General features: G+C 44.2%; 1 protein-coding gene across 2 annotated transcripts; it reads right to left on the bottom strand.

The window, feature by feature from the left end:
• Positions 1-4,428: 4,428 nt before the first annotated feature.
• On the bottom strand, positions 4,429-20,874 carry SELENOO (selenoprotein O). Of its 2 annotated transcripts, none has more exons than XM_072860611.1 (9): positions 20,266-20,874; positions 18,580-18,783; positions 17,454-17,634; positions 13,546-13,676; positions 12,853-13,133; positions 12,357-12,513; positions 9,925-10,110; positions 8,649-8,805; positions 4,429-7,958 (listed from the first exon to the last, which is right to left on the bottom strand). In XM_072860611.1, exons 1-9 carry the CDS (start codon positions 20,865-20,867, stop codon positions 7,764-7,766), a joined length of 2,094 nt encoding a protein of 697 aa, XP_072716712.1. In that variant the 5' UTR covers positions 20,868-20,874; the 3' UTR covers positions 4,429-7,763. The 2 variants fall into 2 exon arrangements, with proteins under 2 accessions (XP_072716712.1, XP_072716719.1); XM_072860618.1 differs by having other exon boundaries at positions 7,773-7,958.
• Between the last annotated feature and the right edge of the window lie 3,772 nt (positions 20,875-24,646).

Raw genomic sequence — 24,646 nt, 5'->3', positions numbered from 1 at the left:
TTTTTGATGCATGTTGTGAAAAATCTAGCAGCAAAGTTAGGACTTTGGGTGCAGTCTTGCAGTGATGAACTGCTTCCTTACAGACAAAAGTCTTTAGAAAAAAAATGAGCACAAAGTATGGAAATGAAGAAACCCTCTCCCCCGCCTACCCCCTGGGCAGGGGCAGAGTGAGAGGAACAGACAGCCTTGAGCCTGTGCCAGCACTGTTCAGCAACAGCCAAAACACTGCTGTGTTATCAGCCCTGGTTTAGCTGCAAATCCAAAACACAGCCCCATACAGGCTGCTATGAAGAAAGTTAACTCCATCCTATCCAGACACTGCACAAAGGAAAATTAATTTTGATAATACTGCTTGTTTAGAAAGGGCAGTTAGGAATGACCTCAAACTAGAGAAACTAATGTGTACTTTCAACTTTGCGGTGTTACATGAGCACTTCAGTACAGAAAGGGTTGTAGTAGCTCCCTGCTTTTCTCCACAGTAAAACTTTTGAGTGCAGTGGACTGAAAGTCATCCAGAAACATGTACAAATCAGAATTTTGATCCACACCTTGGCACTGGTGACTCCTAATTAAAGGTGGAAGGGTGAAGGACCCACAGCCAGCTCAGCTCCCAGAGGCAGCTGAAGGACGTTCCCTCCTTGACCTCCTATGGTCTGGCTACATAGTCATTGATGAGGGGATCTGCTGTCTCTGCTTCTGGGGAAGAGTTAAAGGTGGATGGATCACCTGGTTTTTTTGGCTGTGGCTGGAGAAAACAGAGGCGAGAAGCCAATTTACGAAACAGGAGTGTTATAATGCCAGTCTTGGTGCTGAATTTGTTAACTCACAAAAAGAGCATTTCAGATAGGAGGTTTCCTGTCTGACAGCACCGGGGAAAGGCAGAGGGCCAGATGGAAGCACCCGCGCAGCCAGCCAGCGTCCCTGCGCAGCCGCTCGGCCCACCGTGGCTGGAGAGGTGGAAGCTGCCTATGGCTGACCCCCTCCCAGCCCCCAGCGTCAGCCCGGGGTCCTTTGCACTTCTGTGCACAGCTCATGCACCTCAGCAGTGAGCCGCTATGGGGATGGAAAACCAACCGGGCCTGGGAGCCAGCACAGCTTTGCCATCATCACCAAAATCACTTAATCTGTCAGTGCTTCAGGTTCTCCACCTGAAAGATGGTAACATTATTTATCTTTCTCTGTAAAACTTTTTTTAAAAAAGAAAAATGGAAGCAAATGCTATTTAAATATCCATTTAAACTATCTATTGTTCTACTGTATTAGTAAAATGTCAATTTCATTTTTCTTAAATCAACTCTAGAATAGAAAACACATGAAATAGGCTAAGCTGACCTACAAAGCTTACTAAAACTGTTTCTGCTTATACTTGCACAAAGTATCATTAAGTCTCACCTCTGGGTTTACCTGCTGAATGTGCAGGCTTGGCAAGAGCTCTGCAGTGCTGTGGCACTGTCCTTTGCCCAGCCAAAACAGAAGCAGTGGAGGAACAGTACAGACCTTCAGATTTTTTGCATGCCTTGGCTACAGAGACAGCTAAGCCTGACTTTTCCCCTTAGGTTTCTGCTCCCCTGTTAATTAGGTAGTTACTGTAAAAACTGAATGATTGGTTATTTATTATGCATGGGAAAAAAGCAGTCTATAATCACATCTCTCTGGAAGTTTATCACCACCCCTCACGTCCTTTGATTTACATGCCACAGTACCTGTTCCATGTCACAGGACAGCTGCATCCATCAGTCGTAAGGCTGATTTGGGGGTGGGGGAGAACAGAGGTGCTAAAGGACAGGGGGGAGGGAGGGCAAATGCAGCATTTTCATGCAGTTGAGAGCAACTGAGAACTGCCACTGCACAAAAAAACCTTCCCACTGTAAATGCATGAAGCATAAAGCCAAATGAAAAGAAGATGTAACATAGGTATTGGTTGCATTATTTAGAATGTAGCCTCGACTGTGTGATCTTATACTAGATGTGATAGCATTGTGAAACCCTCCTCTTGGGTTTACATCCATTACCCCCAAGTATCGCCTGGCTCTGGAGGGGTAAATGTGGGTTATTGCCTCTACCTGTCACATACTGACTGGTCAGAGGTAAAGCTGCCCGAGCCCCATCCACCTGTGTAACAGCACTGAAGGGTCTGTTAAGAAAAGGCTTTGTGGCTGCTTGACATGATCTAGCACAATGGAGCGGACTGAGCGTGTGGTGGTGCGTGATCTAATGAAGGGTGCTGTGTGGAGATACACACTCAAATGTGTGAAGCATGGATCTGACAAAGTAAATGCAGGATAACCGAGGCCTGAACTTGCTCTTTCAGTGGACCCTGGGGGTTACCTCAGCCCTTTGCTTGGATGCACTCCATGCACAGGGACAAGCAGCAGGTTTGGCCTAAACCCACTTCCATCACAGACAAATAAATTGAAATGCAGAATACCAGAAACAATCCCCTTCGACAGATACTTTGGAGTGCAAAGATTTACCCCAGCTGAAGCATCCTGAAGAGCCACATGTCTATTCAGGTTGGAAAGTGAGCTACATCAGAGCTGGGTGACACTCCAACACTACCTCAAGATGTTTCTCAACATTCCTAGTTACTCCTAAAAAGCAAGGAAGTTGAAGAATGCCATAGAAATAAAAGACTATAATCTCTCCCCTTGCTGAATTGACCTAGTCTACAAGCAAACAAATCCCACTGCATGAGGATCTGGGTGGCCAAGCACAGTACAGATGAAGAGCCATGCAGAACTCCAGCTAACAACCTCCTCTGAACCTGCTCTATCATTAAAGTCCCCAGGGGGCAATCAGCTCTGCCAGTGTCCCCAGGTGAGGTCTTCCAAAAAGTAAGAACCCCTGCACTGAAGTGCACTAAACCAGTCAGCCCCAGAACATTCACAGAATAGCAGAGGTTGGCCAGGATCTCTGGAAGTCATCTAGTCCAATCCCTGCTTAACACCGGTCCAACTGGACAAGGCCCTGAACACAACAGCCTGCTGTAGTGACATTTTGAGGATCACCAAGGATTGAGATGCTACCACCTCTGGGCAACTTTTTTCAAAAGTTTGGCTGCCCTTATGGTGGAAAAAAAAAAATCCTTATATCTACTCAGTTTCCCATGTTGCAACTCTGTTCATTGCCCCTCATCCTGTTACTGTGCTCCCTTGAGAAGAGCCTGCCCCTACCTTCTCTACGCTCTCCCAGTAGCTGCTGTAGACAGCAAGGCATTTCCCCTTAGCCTTCTCCTAAGGCTGAAGAAACCCAATTCTCTCCACCTCTCTATGCACACCACAGATAGGCTGTGCTACTCTGCCCAGAACTAGTTTTTGGCTATACCACCACCAAGGCTCAGGTCAAGTACACACCACTGCTCATCTGGCTGCCAGTGCAAAGATCTCTCTCCTTGAAACCCACATTTCTGCTTTCTCTGCCCCCTCCCCACCCCCCACCATCAACACCACCATGGAAAAGGCATAAGCTTTGCTCAAGGAACCCATAAACAACCAAGTAATCTGTTAAAATAGCTGATGTAACATTATCGAGGAACTGGTTTTGGTTTAAAGCTGAGTGTGGGACTACGTAGACCCTTGGCTCTGCCAATAACTAGCTGTGGAGTAAGTGGGGAGTGTTCCTCACCAATGAATTGCGTCCTGAGCCTCTGGGCCCTCACAGCTCGCAGGGAAGTCCCCTGTACTCGGGCTGCAGGAGTAAGAGGAGGCCCTAAACGCTGCAGAACTGATGTGCAGATTGCTAGATCCTGATACACTATTCCTCATATGCAGCGGGGCCGCATGCCAGGACATCCATCTAATCCAACATGCTCTATACTAGATGTTTTCCACTCTGAAGAGTCCCATTCTCTATATCACTGAGATCTTTGGAAAAAAATTATCTGCATAAACTACTCAATCCAGTTTAAATAAACAAAATGCATCTTCACTTTCTACCCAAAGACTATTTCTGTGAGCTGAGTTTAAAAATCAGGTGGTGGGTTTTATTCTTCCTCACATCACTGGAATTAAAGAGGTGTCAGCATATAGGTCTTACGGCCAAGTAACTAAGAGGGAGGTTTCTCTTTCAGAAAGGTGAGGGTCCTTACCTTGCTCCAAGCATACTACCAAAATCGCTGGCAAGGCAGGAGACCGTACCTGTGATAATTCACTCCTCAGAAAACACTGCAAAAACACTAAGCGAGGTTCCTGGTAAGACCTGGCCATCTGATGTTAACACAGAGCAGATCATTTCTTTAGAAGTAAGTCTGCTGAACAGTACAGTTAGCAGCAAAACTCTTTCAGGAAACAGGCATGAACAAGAATATTAAAATTGCATTTTTAATTTTTTTAATAAAAGAATCAAAGAAAGCCATAGCACTTGTTTGGGGGAAAAAACCAAACAAACAAAAAAAACCCCCAACCCCCCAACCCCCCCCCCCCCCCCCAACATTCCAAAGTGAGAGCTGACAGCAAAACATTCGGCAACTGTAGATTTACAAGCTCATGAAGCAGAGTTATGGTGAAATCTTATGAAGTCATGAGAGGAGTCCCACTACCATGTGAGACTATCCAGAGACCCGTCTCCAAGAGTTTCTCATTTCAGTTTTGTAATCTGTGTACCACTTGCTTTATGCAAGGGTAGTTCAGGCTGTATAGCCACAGACTAAGTCTAATCAAGTGTTTCCACAGAAAGCTGTTGATGTGAAGAGTCACCAGTTCATTTTGAGCACAAGTCCATGGCTTTTATACAAGCACAGTATTTGACCAATAAGAAATATTATTTTCAGGTTTACCTATTGCAAATACAAGCTGTAAAAATCAAGAAGCAATTTATGATTCAAGTATTTAGACTCCCAAATGTTATAAGCTGTATTCCCTTCTCCCTGAAGAGCTAAGAGATAAAGTTCTTACCCGGACAAAATTTGATCTAATTGTCCTGAACAACTCCTGCTTCCACACTGCTCCAGGAACAAGAACAGATAAAACTCACTATCATCAGAGCTGAAACTACTATCCGAAATGAGGGTGCTAGAAGAGCACAAGCATTCCACTTGGCTTCTGATCATCACTCTTCTCCAAATACAAAGCATCGATATTATTGCATGCACTGAGAAAGCGAGCAGTTGAACGTCAGCGCAGTTAGACCATGTGAATACCCTCTCAGTATTACCAGTGGGTGAACATACTGCATCTGTTACAAATGTAACTTTACCGAGTGGCACACCAGAGCAGCCACACCAAGGGCCTGCATTCCTCATTTCAAGCTTTCTAGATCTCTTGCACTTGGTCTATATGTAAGGAAAGAATGCATTTAGCAGGAAATGACACCACATTTTCATTCCTCACTGTTACATTCAATTTCCCTTTTTAAGGATAAAATTGCTAGCAAATTATTTCAAAGTATCTCTCTCCATGATTTTAGCATTATAGGTACAAAATCATTTATATCTTTAAATGCAAAGTAATTTGGTAGTTAATTCAAGTTCTCCCATGTCCAAACACACGGTTGTATCATCATTCTCCTTCTCCATACCATTACTAATAGAGATCTACTCAACCCGCCCCAATTAATATCAGAATGACGTTAAAAAGACTTGACCCCTTAGGTATGGTGTAAAATCATTACTTTTTAGATCATTCCGTTAAGACAAAAGCTTGGGCAGAGCTCCTCCAAAACACTGTTCCCCTCTGCCTCCCAAAAGGAAAGATAGAAATTGAGAAACAAAATCAGCGCAGAGTTATGTGGATCAGCTTGGACCAACTTCCCCCCCATTACTCCCTTCTGGACCAGGCATAGCATAAGAGACCACTGGTTCTACAAATTTGTCAGGGGTATGTTTGAAGTGTCTTTCAAACTGCCAGCACAATTCCCTTCCCCATCCCTCCCGTGGTGCAGTCCTTTTTACCCAGCATTGACTGTCTGTTAAAGTTTCCATTAAATGGTTTGGTTCCAGTACCCCCAAGTTCAGAGGAAGGATAATCCCTGATGACAGTCTGAAACTCCTACGAAAATGGACTTTTCTCCATTTTTGGTCAAAAATGGTCATCTTCTAGATTATCTCTAGAAGATGACCAGCTGCACCGGCTAGCATTACTTGTTGCCCGCTTCTTCAAGGTACTTCCTCTTTCAACTACACTGTTCTTCCACGGACTAGGTAAATACACCTTCAAGTTTGCCCTTTTCTGTAAGGACTCCAAAACATCACAGAAAGCCTCGCGTTTGTCAGAGATTCCAGTTTGTCACAAATCATTATTAGGCATCAGTTTCTCCAGTTTGAAGGCAAGACAAAATGATATTTACAGTCAAAGCATCACCTATTTACTGTGGCAGCAAGGAGGACAAATTGATTATTAGTACAGATGGATAAGTAGTAGCCCAACTGTTCTCCCTGTTTTTTGACAGCTCGTATTTTGAGGAAGACTTAAAAGAGCACAATTCAACCTGAGCTAATACCCAGCTTGCACAGGGGTGGAAGAAGAATTTACTAGACTACACAAACTCACAGTGTAAGACGGTGGTCTCTTTGGAAAAGAGAAACCTTTGTATTAAACCAAACTTTTCCTAAGATTTCATGTATCTGACCCAGTAATAGAGTCCTTTAGAAAGAAATTCAGAAAGCCGAGTAATAACTAACTACAGAACAACTTTTTTTTTGCTGACGTGGCAATAATGGCAACCAACTTTCCCCTGAAACCTCAACTGAAACGCTATAAATAAGTAACTTGCAAGCAAGTCAGCTCCCATCCTCCTCCCATATCCTCTATAATCTTTTACAAAAGCTCAAATAGCACATTCCTGAACAGCAACTTTCAGCATAAAGATTTGCAAAGACCATGGAAGCAAACTAGGTGGTACAAGACCAGAGTGGGAACGGAAGACTCCCACTGACCAGTGTGAACGAAGAGGCACCCCACCTGCACACTTCTCATGCAAGGAGACTCTGTTAAGAGTACACAAATAAATAGACAATGAACCTGGATTTGAGTACTGGGGTAGTTTAAGGTTCACACTAATTTGGCTAACAGACCTTGCCCAAGTCAATTGGCTTACCAACTGCACCCATGATTTTAGTAAATATTTACACGTGTCGCATGCAAACATACTGAACCTGAATCAACTTTACCACCAAGATTTTCAAGTGCAAATGTAAATAGTGTCCCTTAATTCTCCTCTTAATGTGTTAAAAAAAATTCAATTGCTCTCCCCAAACCCTAGCCTGCACAAATTCTCTGAAACTAGATAATGATTAAATATCAATCTGAAGGTTCACAAGAAATGAACTACTTAATTAAATGAAACATAGCTTCAAACAAGCGACACAATCTATTCCTCCATTAAAGAGGACTAAAAGTCCCTGCATAGAGAAAGCAGTAAATAAATGTTAGAAGTACTATTAGTTAAGACATCAGACAAAAACAGATCAGATTCCTGACTTGCTATTTTTGTCTTCACATAACAACAACTCCATTTGGATGTTCAAAATTCAGCCTGCCTCAACATAAAATATTGCTTTCTACTTGCAATGCGGTATGAATAAAGGAAAGACTTTCAGTCTCAAAACATTTAAATTACTGATGTATATGGACTGTCGATTGTCACTGGTTTGTTCCAATGAACCATGATTGCTTCAAATTAAGCACAGCTGAAGACTGTTGCAGATGCATCCAAATGTAGGGTTGTTTCAATAACTTAATAGCACTTTGATGTTTGCCTTGCTGAATTCTTCACTGCTGAAGGAGGATCAGAGTCTTCAGTTTACAGCAAAAAACAAAACAAGGCAGTTATGAAGATCATGTAACACAGAGCTCTGAAGCCCACAGCGGAGGTTTACTGCAATATGGTAGTCTGCTTCTGGTCTCTTGAGTACAAGCAGCTGCTGTAGCAGTTGCCCCCTCCTCTTCTGCATCTTCCTTTACCTCCCTGAAACCTTCTGCTTCTTGGAATGGATTCTCCAACAGTTTCAGTACATTTCTTACCTAGAAAGAAAACATAGCATTGTTATGAGAATTTAGAAACTAAAGGCAAAATGATGTAGAGAAGAACCTCACGCTAAATAAGGATCACGTATATTGTATTTCATACACAAACTCCAGACAAGCCAAATATGAAATAGATGAACCATGTGCATATCAAACAAGCTGAAAACTGTAAAACCATAACTGTCTGAGTTTGTATCTGTATGGAACTCAAGCTCAAGTAACTTGAAATGCAAGTCTCAAATACAAGTTCTTATGTCATTTCTCAAAACAAATTAATTTTCCCATATTCTGCATGTAACAATCCACATGCTGAACTCCACAGGTGAAAGCTGTAAGTTTTAAAAGATAACACTTAGAACAGCAATGACAAGTATAAATTATCCCCAACTGCCTCTCAAGGTAAACACCATTCTGAAGACAGTAAAAGCAGGGGTAAGCATCTTGTCCTGGGATCAGCCTACAAAAGCTGGTGAAGTTCAGATTCAGATTTTCAATTCTTTTCTTTGTTCTGCAGTCATTAAAACCACAGCGCCCTCAAAAATAATACAGACCTTCTGAACAGTATATTCCCAATCCCCTAACTGCCCAAGATGGCAGAATGAATCTCGCCTAACATGATGTCAGTCATCAACAGCACCACTACACATCTCCACAGACCTAGAGAGATGTTAAGTAGTAACAGCATACCTCTGAGAAATCCCCATTTTCAGCTGCTTCTATGGCATTCTGGGCAATATAATTTCTCAAGATATATTTTGGATTGTTTGAATTCATGACCTTCACACGATCAGTATTCCAGGCATCAGCATCACTAACACTTTCTATTTCTTTTTGCAAACGGACTCTGAAATTAAGCAAGTGAAAGCAACTGGTTTGGTTCAAGAATCACATGTAAAAGTTGACCCGTTCCCTTGCCTTGAGATCCTTATTTGCAGTTCTTAATAAATATTACATCATCCATAATCCTCTCAGTTTATTAAATCCAGCACAGATTACAAAACACCACTTCATTTAAAAGCAGCATTACGGACCAGCAGCAGGTCCTGACGAGGCGTGAGGAAGTGGCACACCTTGTATATTCTCTGGAAAGTCAGATTAAGACACTCCCCCCCCCCCCCCCCCCCAACAGACACACACCGGTGCATGGTCTGTTCTGCATTGCTCTGCAAAAACCTTCCCATTCAGAACTTGGCTGAAGTATTTCTACACTTGTTTATTGGCTAAAGCTTTTGATGTTTTGATAAAAGTAAAAGGATACAATACAGCTGGGGCAGTTTGATCTACCTTTTAGCAGGAATAATTGCTAAAACTCTCAGCCCCATTGGAAAACAAGATCACAAGCAGCTAGGTGAGGAAAGGAGTCCTGATCTAATCCACACAGCAGAAACAACTAATGCTCTACTAAGGCATTTTCTTTGTAAAAAAAATCTCCTGTTAACACTAAGTTTTTAGGCTTTCCAGTTATGCCTATTAGAATAGTCTGGAGATTTTTTTTTCCTGGCCGTGATTTCTTTTACAGTTACTCTTTGATTAAGAATACTTCTACTTGCTTTCTATATTAATATATAGATTTTTCTTTCAGAAAAAACAAATTAGAAGGATTAAACACTTTAGACGTCGGTCAATTGTAGTTACTGAACACTTAAAAGCTCACAACTGAAATTAGTCTCTGCTAGAATCAAGATCAACATTCTTAAACCACTTTTAATACTAGATTTGATGCGAGGTGATTTCTATACCCCCACCCCTCCCCAGAATCTAGTAAACAAAATACACAGATGCCCTTGAACTTTCACAGCAACACAGATACTGATCTTGGAGTAATTAGTATCCCGAGTTGCATGCCCCCTCCATCCCTCCTAACCTACGTACTTTGAGAGAGGGTGTCTTTCATGAGACAGGCACGCTGTTCTAAAATAAAATGCAGAACAAATATACAGCTATGAATATTGAGAAGCCTTACCTGTATTTTTCCAGCCATTCTTTCCAGTGTCTTTTATTTCTGCTGAGTAAATCAGCTGCTGTTAACTGCTGCAGTTTAGAGAATTGCTCAATGCGTTCTAATTCTTTATTTATATTAGCTTTTGTTCCAATTAATGCAAACAGCTGAGGATTAGACTGAGCCAACATTAGCATCATTGACAGTTGTCTGGGAACAAGACAGACAAACACATTAGATGTTAAAGTTGAGCTGCCTGTCAAGAACCATCTTTTTGCAGCCATAAAAGCAGATATAAAAACATTCACAATAACCTATGATTTCACTAGAGAGGTTAAGTAACAGTACTTTATATTATAAATTTGTTTTGTTAATTAAATTATACTAATTTTACTGTTCCTTCCCCCTTCTTCAGTGTGTTTAATTCACATTCCTGTGGTACATGAAGTAGAGACAGTAGATTTTCAGAATTACCAATTGGGTTTAGATGTGCAGTTCTCATCAAAACACCCTTGGAACTTTGAAAGGAATTTGGAATATGGAATTTGATCTTACTTAGGTACCAAGATAATACAGAATCCATAGGGTTGGGTTTTTTAAAAATTTCTTTTCCTAATATTAATAATGTAGCAGCATGCAGAATAAGAATCTAACACCTACTAATCTTACCAGTACTAAGAAAAACCCAAATCAAATGAGGTATCTCTCCCCATTTAAGTCATATGAGACAACAGTTTGGTTTTGGTTTTGTTTTGGGTGTTTTTTTGTTGTGTTTTTTTTTAATTTATTTATTATTTTTTTATTTTTATTTTTTATTTAGCCAGTCTAAATCACCAAATGAGAACTGCTTTGTGGCAGTAAATTCCTAACACCATCCAGGATATTTTGCTGCAAGTTTGACTAGGATTGTATCTTTTTACATTTGACTATGTTAACTGGTGCTGTACAATAGCTTCACCTTATTTTCCACACCATGCTAGCCAACTTTTATTTTTCCTGGATTAATAACTGCACTGCAGCAAAAAGTAAAATAAAAAAACCAAAGAGCATAAGTTGCAGCATATCAAAACACACTAAGTATTTTTAGGAATGCAGTTATAAACAAAGGAGAAAAGAAACATTATTCCCTGGCCTCAAAACAGACAACTCATTATATTAGATTATATCTTCTTACTTTTAATAAGCAGAGATAAGCTAGGTGCTTTGATTTTTGAGTTTATATAAAGTACTATCCAAATCCGATTTACACATCTGACATGCCCAGCTCTACGATATCCAAGTGCTGTGTTAAAAAATATCAGTTATGTACTCACTTTAACACAGTACTATGCCCCTCCAAAGGTTTACATCCATATAATGATGATTTATAGCTACTTTTCACCATCCTCTAAGCCTGAATGTAATGTTTAAAAAAATATTGTCTCATCTGTCACACAAGCTATCTTCATATTGCATGGTATCTGTTTACAATTTCGAAGTAGCTGAAACCTGGAACTTAATTAAATAAGCAGTATCCACCACCTTAATTTAGTTCCCTTTCATTTTAGTGTGTCATCACTAAAACTTAAATAATCAGTAGTATCTCAAAAATGATAAATGACTACAGCCAACCACCTTGGCATAACACCAAACTTGTTCATACAAGTTTCACACCAGTCCATTTTCCCACCTCCCTGGTTTCCACAAGTTAACTCTGATATCAACACATAGAAAAAGCTGAAGAATTTGTTAGGCTCATTACCTTAATGGAAAACTTATTAATGGGGGGGGGGGGGGGGCAAGGAGGGGACACCATACCCACAATATCCCCACTTTAATTTTTTCCCCATCTGGGAAGATGCTGGGGGGGGGGGGGGGAAGAGACACAAATTCATGGGTCACACTCATTCCGTTTTCCACTGCTCCAGAAAGTGAAAAACTGCTGCAATCACTGTTATAAGCAGCAGCTGAACAAAACTTGCTATTTTTCCATGCTCAGTGCAGCTGGGCTGCAGAATATAACCCATCAAATAGGACATGGACAGCACCACACAGTTTTCAGAGCCCAAGGTATGCATTTGGGTTATACCTACCCCAGAACATGGTGATTATTTGCTGACAGTACACTGGCAGAACACAGTAAATCTATTTCTTCTAGAAAATATTTCTGTATCACTTCACTATCTGGCACTCTCATTGCCTTAGTCAGCAGAGACAGTGGAGGGGAAAAAAAAAAAAAAGAGGACCAAACAAAAGCTCAGCCAACTTTTGACCAAGAGCCAACTGCTGCAAGTCACTGCTGAGCATTCAGCAGTCACAAAATACACAAGAATTTGCACTGCTGTAGATCATGACACGTCTATGTAACAGTGAAATTTCCAAATTAAGTCAAATACTACATAGCATGCAGAGTTCATTATGGTTATGATGAAACTAAAAGCACGGGCCAAAAGCATTTAAGTAAAGAAGAGTATTACCTTGGATCCATCTGTGGTTTGAAAGCAACTTTCAGTTCTTCCACAGAAGCACACTGACTTGTAAGCTTTTCTAAGAAATCTTCCAATTCTGAAGGATCAGAGAACGAACTTGCTGAGAATGAACTCAGCAAGTAGAAAATATTTGTGAAGTCTCCACCTGAAAAAGTGAATTCTATGAGTAATGCAACTGATAAATCAGCAGGAAAACAAGTCTCATACCTCCTGCCTAACACCCCCCGCAGCAGTACAGGTCGCCACTCTGCAGAGGCAAATAAACCGCTCCCTCAGTGAGGGTGCAAACGTGAGACAGGGGAAGCCTGTATAAGGCAACAGTTCACAAGAACGTATTATTTTTCAGTCTTTTGTTCTTCTCTCAGATGAGAACGTACTTGCGCAATGCTGCTTTCTTGCAAGGTCAAGACAAAAACTACCTTTTTGTTTGACTGCAAGATACCAATGGGCTTTTAAATAATAACCCGCTGTGTTCCTCACCAACCTGTGAGATGCATGGTTTCAAGGAGTTCAGACACCAGCTTACTATCTTCTTCTAATTCCAGCTGGATTAGGCCTAATTTCTTCCTCATCTTCTGTAAATAATGTTTCTCAAATTCTGCATCATATTCCTCTTCCAGGATGAGTTCACTTATTTCCAAGGGCAGCTCTGGAACTAGAGCTTCAGCAAGCTTCCCCAGGTTCCACCTGCAAATCTCTGGCTGCTTGTTGTAAGCATAGCGCCCTGTATTATCAGAACCATTGCAAATGTGCTCAGGGTCATATCTACAAATGAAGACATAGTTAGCATTCTTCTAGTTATCTGGACACCAATACTGTGAGAAGTATTATTTTTATTATTTTAGTCTCCTCTAGGAAAAATAAAAAATTTGAAAGGGAACATTCCTTCTTGATTCTTTTCCCAAATTTACCTCATTAGATGTTTTCCTGCCCTCTCAAACACTGAGAGACCCCACAGGCTACAAGAACAGTCTAACAGTTAGAGATGTTGTGAATACAGTTAAAAAGAAGTTGAAGAGAAGAATTACAGGACAGCTAAAACTAACTTAATCTACTTTGCCATAAAGAGGGTTCATAAATCTACTTTAGAGTTAAAATATTAAAGCAATTGTGAACATCAGGATTGTTCTACAAAGCAAATACATACGCACATTTCAAATAATTATGCCACACTGACCTGTCCATAAATCCAAAAGGGCCGTAGTCAATGGTTAGTCCAACTATGCTCATATTATCTGTATTCAGCACACCATGGCAAAACCCAACACATTGCCATTCAGCAACCAATCTTGCTGTCCGTTTTGTTATCTAAAAGAGAATTTTTTTTCATTTTTCAACACAACGTATTTCCAATACATTCATGTATTTCCAAGCATTTCCTAGTCTGAACTGATGTTTCTACAGCTCCGATGGACGCAGATTCTGGCAGTATGCCATACACACAAGTATCTTAAGGACAGCTTGCCTCTTTCCTCCTGTTAGTAACTGCCCTGTTTCTCAGTCTCCCATTTCTGTTTGCCTCCTCTTCTCTCCTTCCATGCTTGACTTGCAAGTCAACTTGACAGCTTTAAAACGTACTGGAGACGAATGCTGAAATAAAGTAAACTGTTTGACACCAGACTTGCGTACTATTCTAGTCATTATACCAATATATTCTTTTGCTTGCTACTAATTTTAAAGACCCTTTAACTACAGGCAGGAGAATACATAAGCAAAGTCTAAGAAATAAAATTAACTATATGCAACAAAGCCCAATGTAAAGTTAGTCTTTTGGTTTATCTGGTATATAGGAGTGATTTACAGGAAGGTAAGTGGTTTACACAAAAAATTATTCCCTGCTAAGAAGTTTTAGCACTGATAAGCACTTCCCTCAATTTGCTGAGAGTGCAAAAAAGCTACAAGGCTAAGTAAAAATATTCCAAGAATAACAATTTTATTTAAATACAATTCTTCACTGAATGCATGCTTCACCAGAGTTCTTGCATTGCTTAACTCAGTGTTATTGTTGTGGAATCCTTGACTACAATCACTGCATGTGACCCATTCTTCAAATAAACAGTGTAATATTTTAAAATAGTTCTAGTTATTTAATTCAATTAGCCCACCTGTCAATTACAACTGATATGCCCTATGAAATCTGAAATTCAGGAAGCTAACTTGGCTTTTAAAGAAATCTAGGTATTTCTAAATACTTTACTGAACTGCTGTAAATAAAAAAATTATGTAGCCGTTAGCTAAAACTTCTAAATCAAACTATTTTCATAGCTAAAAATCACTCATCTTCCCAAACAGCTATCAATGTACAGAAATTTAAAGCAACTATTCTCTCCAGGCTGCAGTATAAGTGTATTTTATTAAGGTTTAAAAAAATGATCTAGTTAACAGAGGAAACGTTAATTTTATGCCTCTGTCTTCAAACCCAGAATTTTTCCATTTTCCTTTTTTTAAACACGTGCAGCCAGGTGAGGAAGAAAAATGAGAAAAATCTTGCCCTGGGATAATCTGACAGGTAGTAAAACCACAAATGATGCTTGGAACAGAAGCCTTCAGTTCACCTTGAGATCCCATGCTTCTACTTTTTACAATATTCTCCTGTTAGGTACTTTACCCATTTTTCCTCAATGTTGCTTCACGGGGCAGTCGGAAGCCAGCTACACGTGTCCAAAACTGATTACTGGCGTGCTATAAACCAGTAAGGGAGACACACCCTGTACAGTGGCTCTGTGCCAGGAAGAGGGTAAAACTTAAAAATAAAAAAATCCTGGCCACCAGGGTTGGGATAAAAGCATGCCAGCGGTAGGGCAATTCATGACTGCTGGATGTCTTTGTATGAATGCATCACACACTGCCCGTGTTCTGGTAAAAAATAAATCCTGCTAATGAGAGCACCTGAAAGCAGCTAAAGCTTGGGCACCACTCAAAGCTGGGTATATTGATTAGAAAGAAACGGCCTTGCGCTCACTTTGACCTTTATTCTTTTTGATCACATTTTTCTACTGCTAGCCATGCTAGAAACCAAGTATGGTGTAAATATAAATAAGAGCACTATCTCAAGAACATGCTCATTTGAATTTAAACACCACCTACAAATTATTTGAGAAGTACAGATAATAGTGTTTGCTTTCTAGACAGTGCTGTCAAACGTGATCACTTGTACTTTTTTCCTCCATTTCTTCCACAGTGCAAAAAGAAAGATAAAACACATTGGGGTTGAGCTGACAGCACTTCCCCACTATTAAAAAAAATGGACATGTTTGTCAAATTAGGTAAGGGACTGGGGTGCTTTTCAGGTGGAGAAATGTATGGAAAGTCTCCACTAAAGAGGAGAGAAAACATGAAGAGGCAATGCTAGCACCAGCACGGAGCACGGACAGGCACAGGCAGGAGGAGCACAACAAACCAACAAACAGATGGAGACTGGGGCAATAAGGAAAGGATGCCAGGATGGGGGGAGGAAAAGCAGCCAAAAGCAGAAAGAGGCAGGACTGGGCACACACACACATCCGCACAGATCCCCAAGTCCCATGACTTTTCTGACATCAGAAAGTAAGCATGCCATCAACTACAGAGCTGGACATGCACATAGTGGGTGATAAGCCACAGTTCTCCTCATCAACTCCAACCACTCAAACACAAAAGGCCTGTCCAGTGAAGTTAAACTCTTCGGCACCTGGTGGTGGACCAAGCCACAGCTTGCTTTTGAAGAACTAATGCAAGTATGCACAGGTTAAAGCAAAAAAAAAAAACCCACACCAAAAAAACCCACCCAAAAAAGCAAAACCAAACCAAACAAACCAAAACAAAAAAACCCACAAATTCATAACCCACAAAATTTAAAGAATGTCAGACTTTAAGCCTGCCTTTTGACCTCTTATTGGTCTGTTATGAACATGCATTATATTGCAGCCATTCCCTCAGTCCCTACCAGATCATTTCAGATTTGAAAGCACCACAACTGCTTTTATGTAGACTAGTCAAGTGTATTAGACTGTGGTATTTTTTAATTATTCTGTTTACTAGCTAGTTATAACATTCTTATTTGGGCTGTAACATTATTTGAACTTCAGGTGATCCAAATCAGAGCCTTTATTATAGTTCTTCAGTAATTTCAGACTGGATCTCTTCTGCAAAGGTAGCATTGATATACACTAATCACTAAAACCTAAAGAGAAGCATCTTATTCCCTTACCCCAAATTCTTTCTTTGCTCACTGAGACAAAGGAATATAGTAATAGAAATTCAATGTCAAGAATAGCAATACAATATCAACAGTGAAGCAAAAGGTATATTCAGGAGATAAAGTGTAGATACCAATTAATTTAGCTATGTGTTACTTCAAAGAGAAATATAGCAATTCTACATCTACTAATGTTAAAGTTCCAATTTTTATTATGGATCTCCAGTAATTGTTAAGGTCTAAATGTATACAGTAATTGAAAACGGGTTCAAAATGGGTCTCTGAGAAATCACTCAGCCTCTCCTCTGGGCCACTGCAGAATGACCTGATACTACACCACATCTAGGACAAATTTATCTCACCTCATCTTACCATTCCCAAAGTTGGAGGTTTTGCAACTTCCTCAGGCAAGCCCTCGCAGTGCTTGACTGCCTTTAAACATTTCAATTCTAAAGCCTGAAGTTAAAGTGATTTGCAGTCAATGTTCCTGTTTGTAATTTGGAAAATGAGAGACAGGAAGTGACTCAACATTCTCAGTATTTTACAAGACGATGCCTTGCAAGTGACGTCTCAGTACCACCAACTCATCATCTGACAGTCAGGGCCAGAATTCTCCCTCGCAGTCTAAGACGCTCTCGGCAAATGGAGACAGGTCTTGGGAAGCTCTCCCAGAGCAGAGAAATCATGATTTACTATCAAAAAGGTTAAACCACTTTCATTGGTTTGATCAATATCAACATTGCTTTCATCGATAAGCAGTTCTATTAAGAGCATTTTCTCCACAGAAAATAATAGTTCAGGCAATCTGATGATACAAGGTATTAACCTACTCCAGTCATCTGCGCTTGCAGATGAAGTTCCTAAAAGCGACTGCTATGCATTTAAGAAGAGAATCTGATCTTTCTTACCTCTTTGAAGAAAGCAGCATTCCTCTGAATACTGTTGTCTGAATAAGCCTCCTGGATTTCTGGATAGAAAGTGCTGATCACATAATCAAGCATCTGTATTCGAATATCGTTTCGGTTAACACTGGGACCCTTGCGTCCTGTGTATTCATCAGTAGGTTTAAAAATTTCGAAAGAACCAAATCTGTTTTAAAATAATAAAACCATGTTTTAGTATTATGCAATACTATTAACTTCATTTGCTATTACATGTAGTAAAAACATTTACTGTTGTTGCAATAACACCACATAATCTCTTGAGTTTAACACCAATCCCTCAACTGACTGAAAGAAAAGACCTGCAAGATTCCTACACTGAACCTAGCGAGGCTCAGTGACTCAGCGGAAGGAAGCGCATACATCCACGTGTAACTAAACTGACAGATCAAGACCCTAGCCAGTACTCAAGACCAGCTTGTTAAAGTTTCTTACAACCACTCTACAAAAAATTCTTATCCTGAGTAAATATACAGAAATAGGACTTATTTAAAATACTAGACTGTACATCAAGCATATAAGATAGACTTTTTCCACATATATATACACACGCACACATATATACACATGCATATACATGCACATATTCCTTATGCCTCACCTTCCTCTAATATTCTGTTACCTTACAAGAAGCAATGCAACTTCCTGAAACTCCTAATGTTTTGTGTTGGAGCAGGAACCTCGTATACTTCTCAGGCAGGGAAAGTACACCCAAACTTGACACTACTACATTAGAATAGCTTTGGAATTAAGGGTACAGCTATAATCCACCATTACTACCAACATCAAAAAAAGTATGTATTCTGTGCAGGCATAAACATGCAAAATCTCTTCTGAGGTCTGCAGAACTTAGTTCTTCTTTCTACCAGGCTAGCATCCTTAGTGTTTATCTGTCTGTGTGCAAAGACACCAGCTCATCACATCTGCTGGACAAGAAGAGTGGCCTCCTACAGCCCGGCAAAACAGTTCCAAGCCTCCAGAGCCAGAAACACGCAAATGGTGCCGTTATGGAAATACACTTAAAATGGTATTTTAAAATACTGCTGTGCTTGGTTTTAAAATAATTTTAAAAAACAACAAAATAGGCTCCTACCTTATAAACGTAGAAGCTATTCTCAGAACAACTGTACACCTTTCACTTTTTGGATTCCCATCATAAAATATGTCACGGACGACTTTCGAGTCGGATGTCACACATGTTCCAGCTCTCGTTGTTGGTATTCCTAGGTGAAACATAGCCTCGCTGCACAGGAACTCCCGTATGCTCGACCGCAGGACTTTCCGACCATCAGCTTGTCTGCAACAAGACGACACAGACAGTCTTCAGGCTATAAAGGCTGGAACTCCTGTCTCCCCCTTAGCAGTGGGGAAACAAAAGCCTAGAAGTGACGTGCTCTGTCCACAGTCACACAACAAAGTAGTGGCAGATCTGAGAACAAAAGCTGAACCTTCAAACTTCTGTTAAAGCTCAGTTAGACGGACACAACATACTTGCAATGAAGACCAGACGTAATAGAAGAAAATAAACCTTACAGTTTCACATATCCCTTTTAATCATTAACACTGTTGTTTTTATTGATGCAATAGAGTCTCTCAAAAAATTAAAAAATTTTGGACAAGTATAGCTATTTTGTAATACAATAAGTCACTGGTTTCCTCTTAATAAAATGGCTGTTATGACTCTTGAAAAATAATATTATTTTGGATCTTTCTGGGTAAGTAATCTAGAAATGGGGTGTTAAATATGGGCACGCATGGCAGTTCCATTAAAAAAAACCATGAACAGACAGCAAATAGCAAACTAGGTTATTTAATCGATATCAAGTAAACGGAACGGGCGCAGGTGGTTCTCAGCCCACACTCCCAGCACTTCAGAAGCCCCAGGCAAGCAGGAGAGCTGCCCAGGGCAGACCTACAAGGCTACCACCTTATCTGGGATTTTCACTGCGATTTCCTTAACCTTCACAGACCTGAAGAAGGCCTTCAGAGCACCACATGGATGAAACTAAGGTGTTACTGACCCTGTGCACAGATGGAACAGAAAATATAGGAAATGCAAGTGGGAAAAATGACCTGAAAAATGTAAAGCAGTGCAGGCTAAACTGACTAACGAAGATATCCATCCCTTGCAGGGATTTGGTCAGTATGCCATTTTTGGGGCTTTTCCACCGCTCCCTCCCACAGCCAGGAAGGATGGAGGAAAGGCACTGCGGGCAGAAGGACCAGCAGCACAAACAAACCAAACACCCGCATTTTAAATACCATTTGTGTGGGCCATAGGACAATATGGCAGCAAGCAGTCAGGTGGCTATTACACACTGCTGTCCCCACTTTCATCACGGTCTGCATCCTCCTAAAGGGGGAAACACCTCAGAGGAGGATAACCAGGGGCAGAAGTAACGTATCACCTGAAGGAGATGCAATTACAGTCGTATTTTCCAAAGGAAAATTTTGCTGCCTTCTAGTTTAGCATGTAAGCATTACACTCGCCGCAGCAAAGATAAAAACCCACGAAGGCTCAGGAGCTGACCTCTCCCTCGCGGAATGAACCTCAGCACAAAACCAGCTGGAAAAGCACCTCGCTAATGCAATTAGCGAGCAGGGAAGCCCGTTCCCGTACCCGCTCTCCCCCGCACAGCGAGCTCGCCACGCAGGGGGGCTTCGCGCGGGGGCGCCGGGGTGCTGCTCCTGCACAATGGGGCTTCACCGGGCTATTCCGCCACCGCCCCTCCCCGCCGCCCCGCTCCCCCCCGGGCCGGGCCGCCCCGCGGGGCCTTACCGGGAGAAGGGGGTGAGGCCGGCGCCCTTGAGCTGGATCTCCCAGCGCTCGCCCCGCGGGCCCAGCACCTCGCCCAGGTACATGGCGGCGCCGTCGCCCAGCTGCCCCGCGAAGCTGCCGAACTGGTGGCCGCAGTAGCAGTGCGCGGCCGGCTCCGAGCCCGCCAGCAGCCGGTTCCCGCTGAAGTACAGCGCCGCCTCGGCCTCCGCCGCCTCCCGATCGGCCGCGGGCGCCTCCAGCCCCAGCAGCGCCAGCGCCGGCAGCGACATGGCCACCAGCCGCGGGTTCTGCAGCGGGCTGGGCCGCACCCGGGAGAAGCAGGCGCCGGGCACGGCCCGCGGCCCGCCGTCCTCTGAGGCGTCCACCGGCAGCGAGCGCAGCGCCAGGTTGTCGAAGCGCAGCGCGCCCAGCCAGCCCCCGCCGCCCGCCTGCGCGCCGCCCGCCTGCGCGCCGCCCTCGGGGCCGCCCGGCCGCGCCGGGAGAGCGGCGGGCTGCTGCATGGCAGCACCCAGGGAGCCGAGCCGGCCCGGGCGGCCCGGGCCCGCCACCGCCGGCAGCAGCACCAGGGGGAAGCGGCGGCCGCTGCGCAGCGCCGCGGCCATCCGGCTGCCGGCGGGGCGGGGCGAGGGCCGGGGCGACGGCGCCGGAGAGCCCCGCCCACGGGTGCGCCCCGCCCACCCCGGCCGGTCCCGCGGGGCTCTGGGCGGCGGGGGCAGCCGGGCGGCGGGGGCAGGCGGGGGGCCCCGGCCGCGGGAGCGGTATAAAAGCTGGCATCGCGAGGGGCAGCCGGCTGGAGCCGCCACCAGGTCGCGGGGGGGCTGGGCCGCGCCGCGCCGCCCGCCGCCGCTTTGCCGGTGCCCTGGTGTCCGTCCGTTAGTCAGCGGATGGTCCGTCTGCCTCGGCTGCGCCTCGGGCGCTGGGTCTGAAGAGGGAGAGCCCCGGGGGGGGCGGCACGGGGGGCCTGCCCGAGGCTGTCCCGGCTCAGCGCTCGCGTGGGCTGGCTGGCGTTAGGATGTCCTGGCTAACGAGGGGAGGGAAATCCAAGGAGAAGGAGGAGCGGGAAAGCTCCCTGAGCCAGGAGGAGAGGGGTCTGCTGGTACAGGCCATGCTAGAGCACGGCGGAGACCCGTGGGACTGTAAGGTCGTTGGGCAGGACCCCAGCCTGAAAGCTGCGGAGCGGCACTGGCGGAATTACGTGTCCGTCTGCCATCCCAAGGGGGACAAGAAGTGCTCGGCCCTGCAGTCGCTGTTGTTCGATCTGGTCCGGGTCTTGCAGGCGGCGGTGGAGGAGAAGGAGCAGTGTATCCAGAACCTGCAAAACAAGCTGCAGGTGGCTCGCAACGAAATCCTGGCGCTGCGGTGCGATAGCTCGCTGCTGAGCGAGCAGGCCGAGCAGCTGCGCGGGGTGAGGGAGGAGCTGAGGGCGGAGGCGGCCGAGAACGCCCGGCTGAGAAGGAAGGTGCAGGGCACCTTGCTGTCGCTGGGGAAGGGTTTGGATCGGAGGAAGGTGGCGGCTCTCGGTAAGGCGGACAGGGACCCGGAGGCGTGGGACGGGCGCGGCCGGAGTTTGGAGGTGCAGGAAGAGTCGTCGGTGCCAGGGCTGGGTGCCGCGGGCGCTGGGAGAGGAAAGCCGACGGAGGGAGATAGAGGCCAGGGAGCGGGGGATACGTCCAGGAAAGAGGAGGTCTGGAGGAAACAGAAGGAGGAGGGATGGCCCGTGGGGGTAAACCGGATTTGGACCTTGGAGCCGTGCACTCCCTTCACGCACGAGGCGGCGAAGCGGGTGGTGGCCGCCATCGGGCTGCCGTGGCCCAAGGTAGGGGCAATTATCAGAGCCCTGCCGGCCGATGAGGCGTTGAGGGGGGCATCTTAAGGCTGGTGATCAGAAATTTGGGAGAGTACGAGCCTCTCGGAGATAACATGGAGGGGGCGCCTTGGAGAGATGTCCAGGAGGCGTCAGCGTACGTGTGTGGGAATGTCTTACTCCGGGTGTTAAAGCAAAGGGAGAAACCGGTGATCCCTGACTTCGATGTCTCTGGGGTGAACGTGGAGCAGGGAGACGTGGGGGTGCTGGCCTGCCGTGCTCCCGAGCTGCACAAGGGGTTTTTCATCAGCCTGGGGTCTACTTCAATCGGCCACCCCCTCGGTGAATGCACGGCTACCTTGGAGAGCATGGGGACCCTGATGGGAGCCGAGGGGAAAGGGATGGTGAAGAAGGACGAGACGGGGCAAAGGGGAGGAAGTACATTCCTAGAGGGACAATTTGGAGATATTTAATAAACCAGGGGGTGAATGAAGGAGAGCTAGATAGTCAGCCCACAGGAGTTTTACTTGCCAAAATGAAGAAAATCCTTCAGGAAAAGGGAATGAAGCAAGAGGAGATTTGGGAAAAACTGAAGCAGATAAATTCATCAGCTCCTCCCCCTGTCCCAAAGAGGAAGCTATACCCACCCTTAGGGGACCTTAAAGATTAGGAGTCCCAGCCCCTGGTGTCAGTGGGATTAACCTCCACCACACTGACCTGGTGTGCAGGTGGAAGGGGCTGCATGGAGGTATGATGTCTGTTGAATGGGGGGTGGAAAGTTACTTTCTTAATTGCTACGGGATCAGAGACAAGATTATTAGATTATCAGGGTCCTCCACTCCCAGCTAAATCCATCTGGATATTGGGAGTGGGAAGGGGAAAAGAGGTAGAAGCCCAGTTGTGGGTATGGGAAGATAAACTGGATGGGTGGGTAATTCTGGTAAGGGGGGGGCAAACATTTTGGGATTGAATTTCCTGTCTCAGTTCAAGGTAGATCTGTACGAGGGAAAACTGTATTGTGCCGCTGCCTCAGAAAGTAAAGCGATTGGAGGAGTCCCCAAGTCAGTGAAGTGCCGATCTAAAAGCAAAACAGAAACAGAGGTAGTAAATGAAGAGTATGAGGTGGTTCCAGCCGGAGACCCCCTCTTCCTGTCCCAGTACCCACATGGTGCCGAAGCACAGAAGGGTCACGAGGAGGCTCAGGGGGTGCAGCAAAGGCTGAATAGACTGGGATTTAAAATCCCTATTTTCACAATCTCTGTGGAAGTCCAGGGGTGTGGAGTATGTGGATGGTGGAAACACCCTGCAATGAATTGTAAATCCATGTTGGGTTATGCCTTTGACCCCTGGGAGTGAGCACCACCTGAACAATGGCAAATTGATTATGTGGGCACCTTCAAGAGGTTGGAGGAGGGTTTGTATTGGTTTGTATTTGTTGCAATTGACAGAACAGTAAGGTGGACAGAGGTGATGGCAGCATGTGAGGCTACTCCTAACACCACAGTTTGGTGTCTATGTGAAGTATTGAATGGATGTGGTTCTCCAATCTTAACTGATTCAGATAAAGGAAACTATTTAACAGATGCACCAGTCCAGAAGTTCCTGAAAGGGGTAGGGGTGCATCAGTTAATTCACGTTTCCTACCATCCACAGTGCTCCAGGGTAGTGGAGAGAGCTAATAGGTCCATCAAAGTGAGACAGAAGTTAATCGCTGAAGAAAGAGGACTGAGCTGGGATGAAGCGCTTCTGTTTGTGTGCTGGGCCATGGAAACAAAGAGCTCACCAGGCACTGCTGCAGCCCTTACAATCTGGTCTGTGGCCATTCCCCACAACCAAGACATCCTCTGTGGTGATGCCAGTAAGCAGCTGCATGCCTCCAATACTGATTCGATCCTGGAGCAGGGTTCAATCAGCAGAGAGCATGTGTCTGTGCCGTTCTCCGGAGTCACACAGCTCAGAAGCAGCATGCCAATATAAAGCAACATGAAAATCAACTCCCACTGGCAAGTGTGGTCCTATCCACACCCCAGGTACAAAGGGGAAGGCCCAGAGAAAATTTAGGGGTGATTGTGGCTTGTGGGTTGGGAAACACAGAACTAAATGGAAACAAAGAAGGGGGGGTTCATGGGTAGATGGGGCCCACTGCTGGCAAATCAGACTGTTTCTAACTAATGTGTAAGTAAGATTGGTTTTCAGGATCAAACGTGGCTGTGGGATCAATCACAGGTGTGGACCACAGAGAGCTTCACCGAGAACAATCTTCTTCAAGGTGCTCATCATTGTGTTAAGACAGCATCAGGAATATTACTAAAGCATCCCAGGACCTGTTCAGTGCGTTCTGTTGGCTTCTAGGTGTCATAGCAATGGTTTGGATGTGGAACATCACTGCTGTTAATTTTATCTCCTTCAGGAAAGATGTCAAAGGAATTTTAATATGAGACCTGGAGACAGTGGGAATGACCTCAGATGTTTGGTTTCCCAGTAATAAGCATTTGTTAATAGTTCTTCCAGAATTAACTGACTTCGCCTGTAAGAGATCATGGACTGGATAAAAAGATGGAACTAATAAAATAGATA

Source organism: Ciconia boyciana, chromosome 1, assembly GCF_034638445.1.
Source record: "Ciconia boyciana chromosome 1, ASM3463844v1, whole genome shotgun sequence".
Classification (NCBI taxonomy): domain Eukaryota; kingdom Metazoa; phylum Chordata; class Aves; order Ciconiiformes; family Ciconiidae; genus Ciconia; species Ciconia boyciana.
Note: the sequence above shows the minus strand (reverse complement) of the source record. Positions and strands in the feature narration are given on the sequence as shown.

Coding starts and splice junctions, on each gene's coding strand:
- SELENOO (XM_072860618.1), bottom strand. CDS start 20,867: ATGGCCGCGGCGCTGCGCAGCGGCCGCCGCTTCCCCCTGGTGCTGCTG. Junction 13,134..13,545: donor CCTTTTGGATTTATGGACAG/GTCAGTGTGGCA, acceptor CTTCATTTGTAG/ATATGACCCTGAGCACATTT. Junction 8,806..9,924: donor GAATGGCTGGAAAAATACAG/GTAAGGCTTCTC, acceptor GCTTAATTTCAG/AGTCCGTTTGCAAAAAGAAA.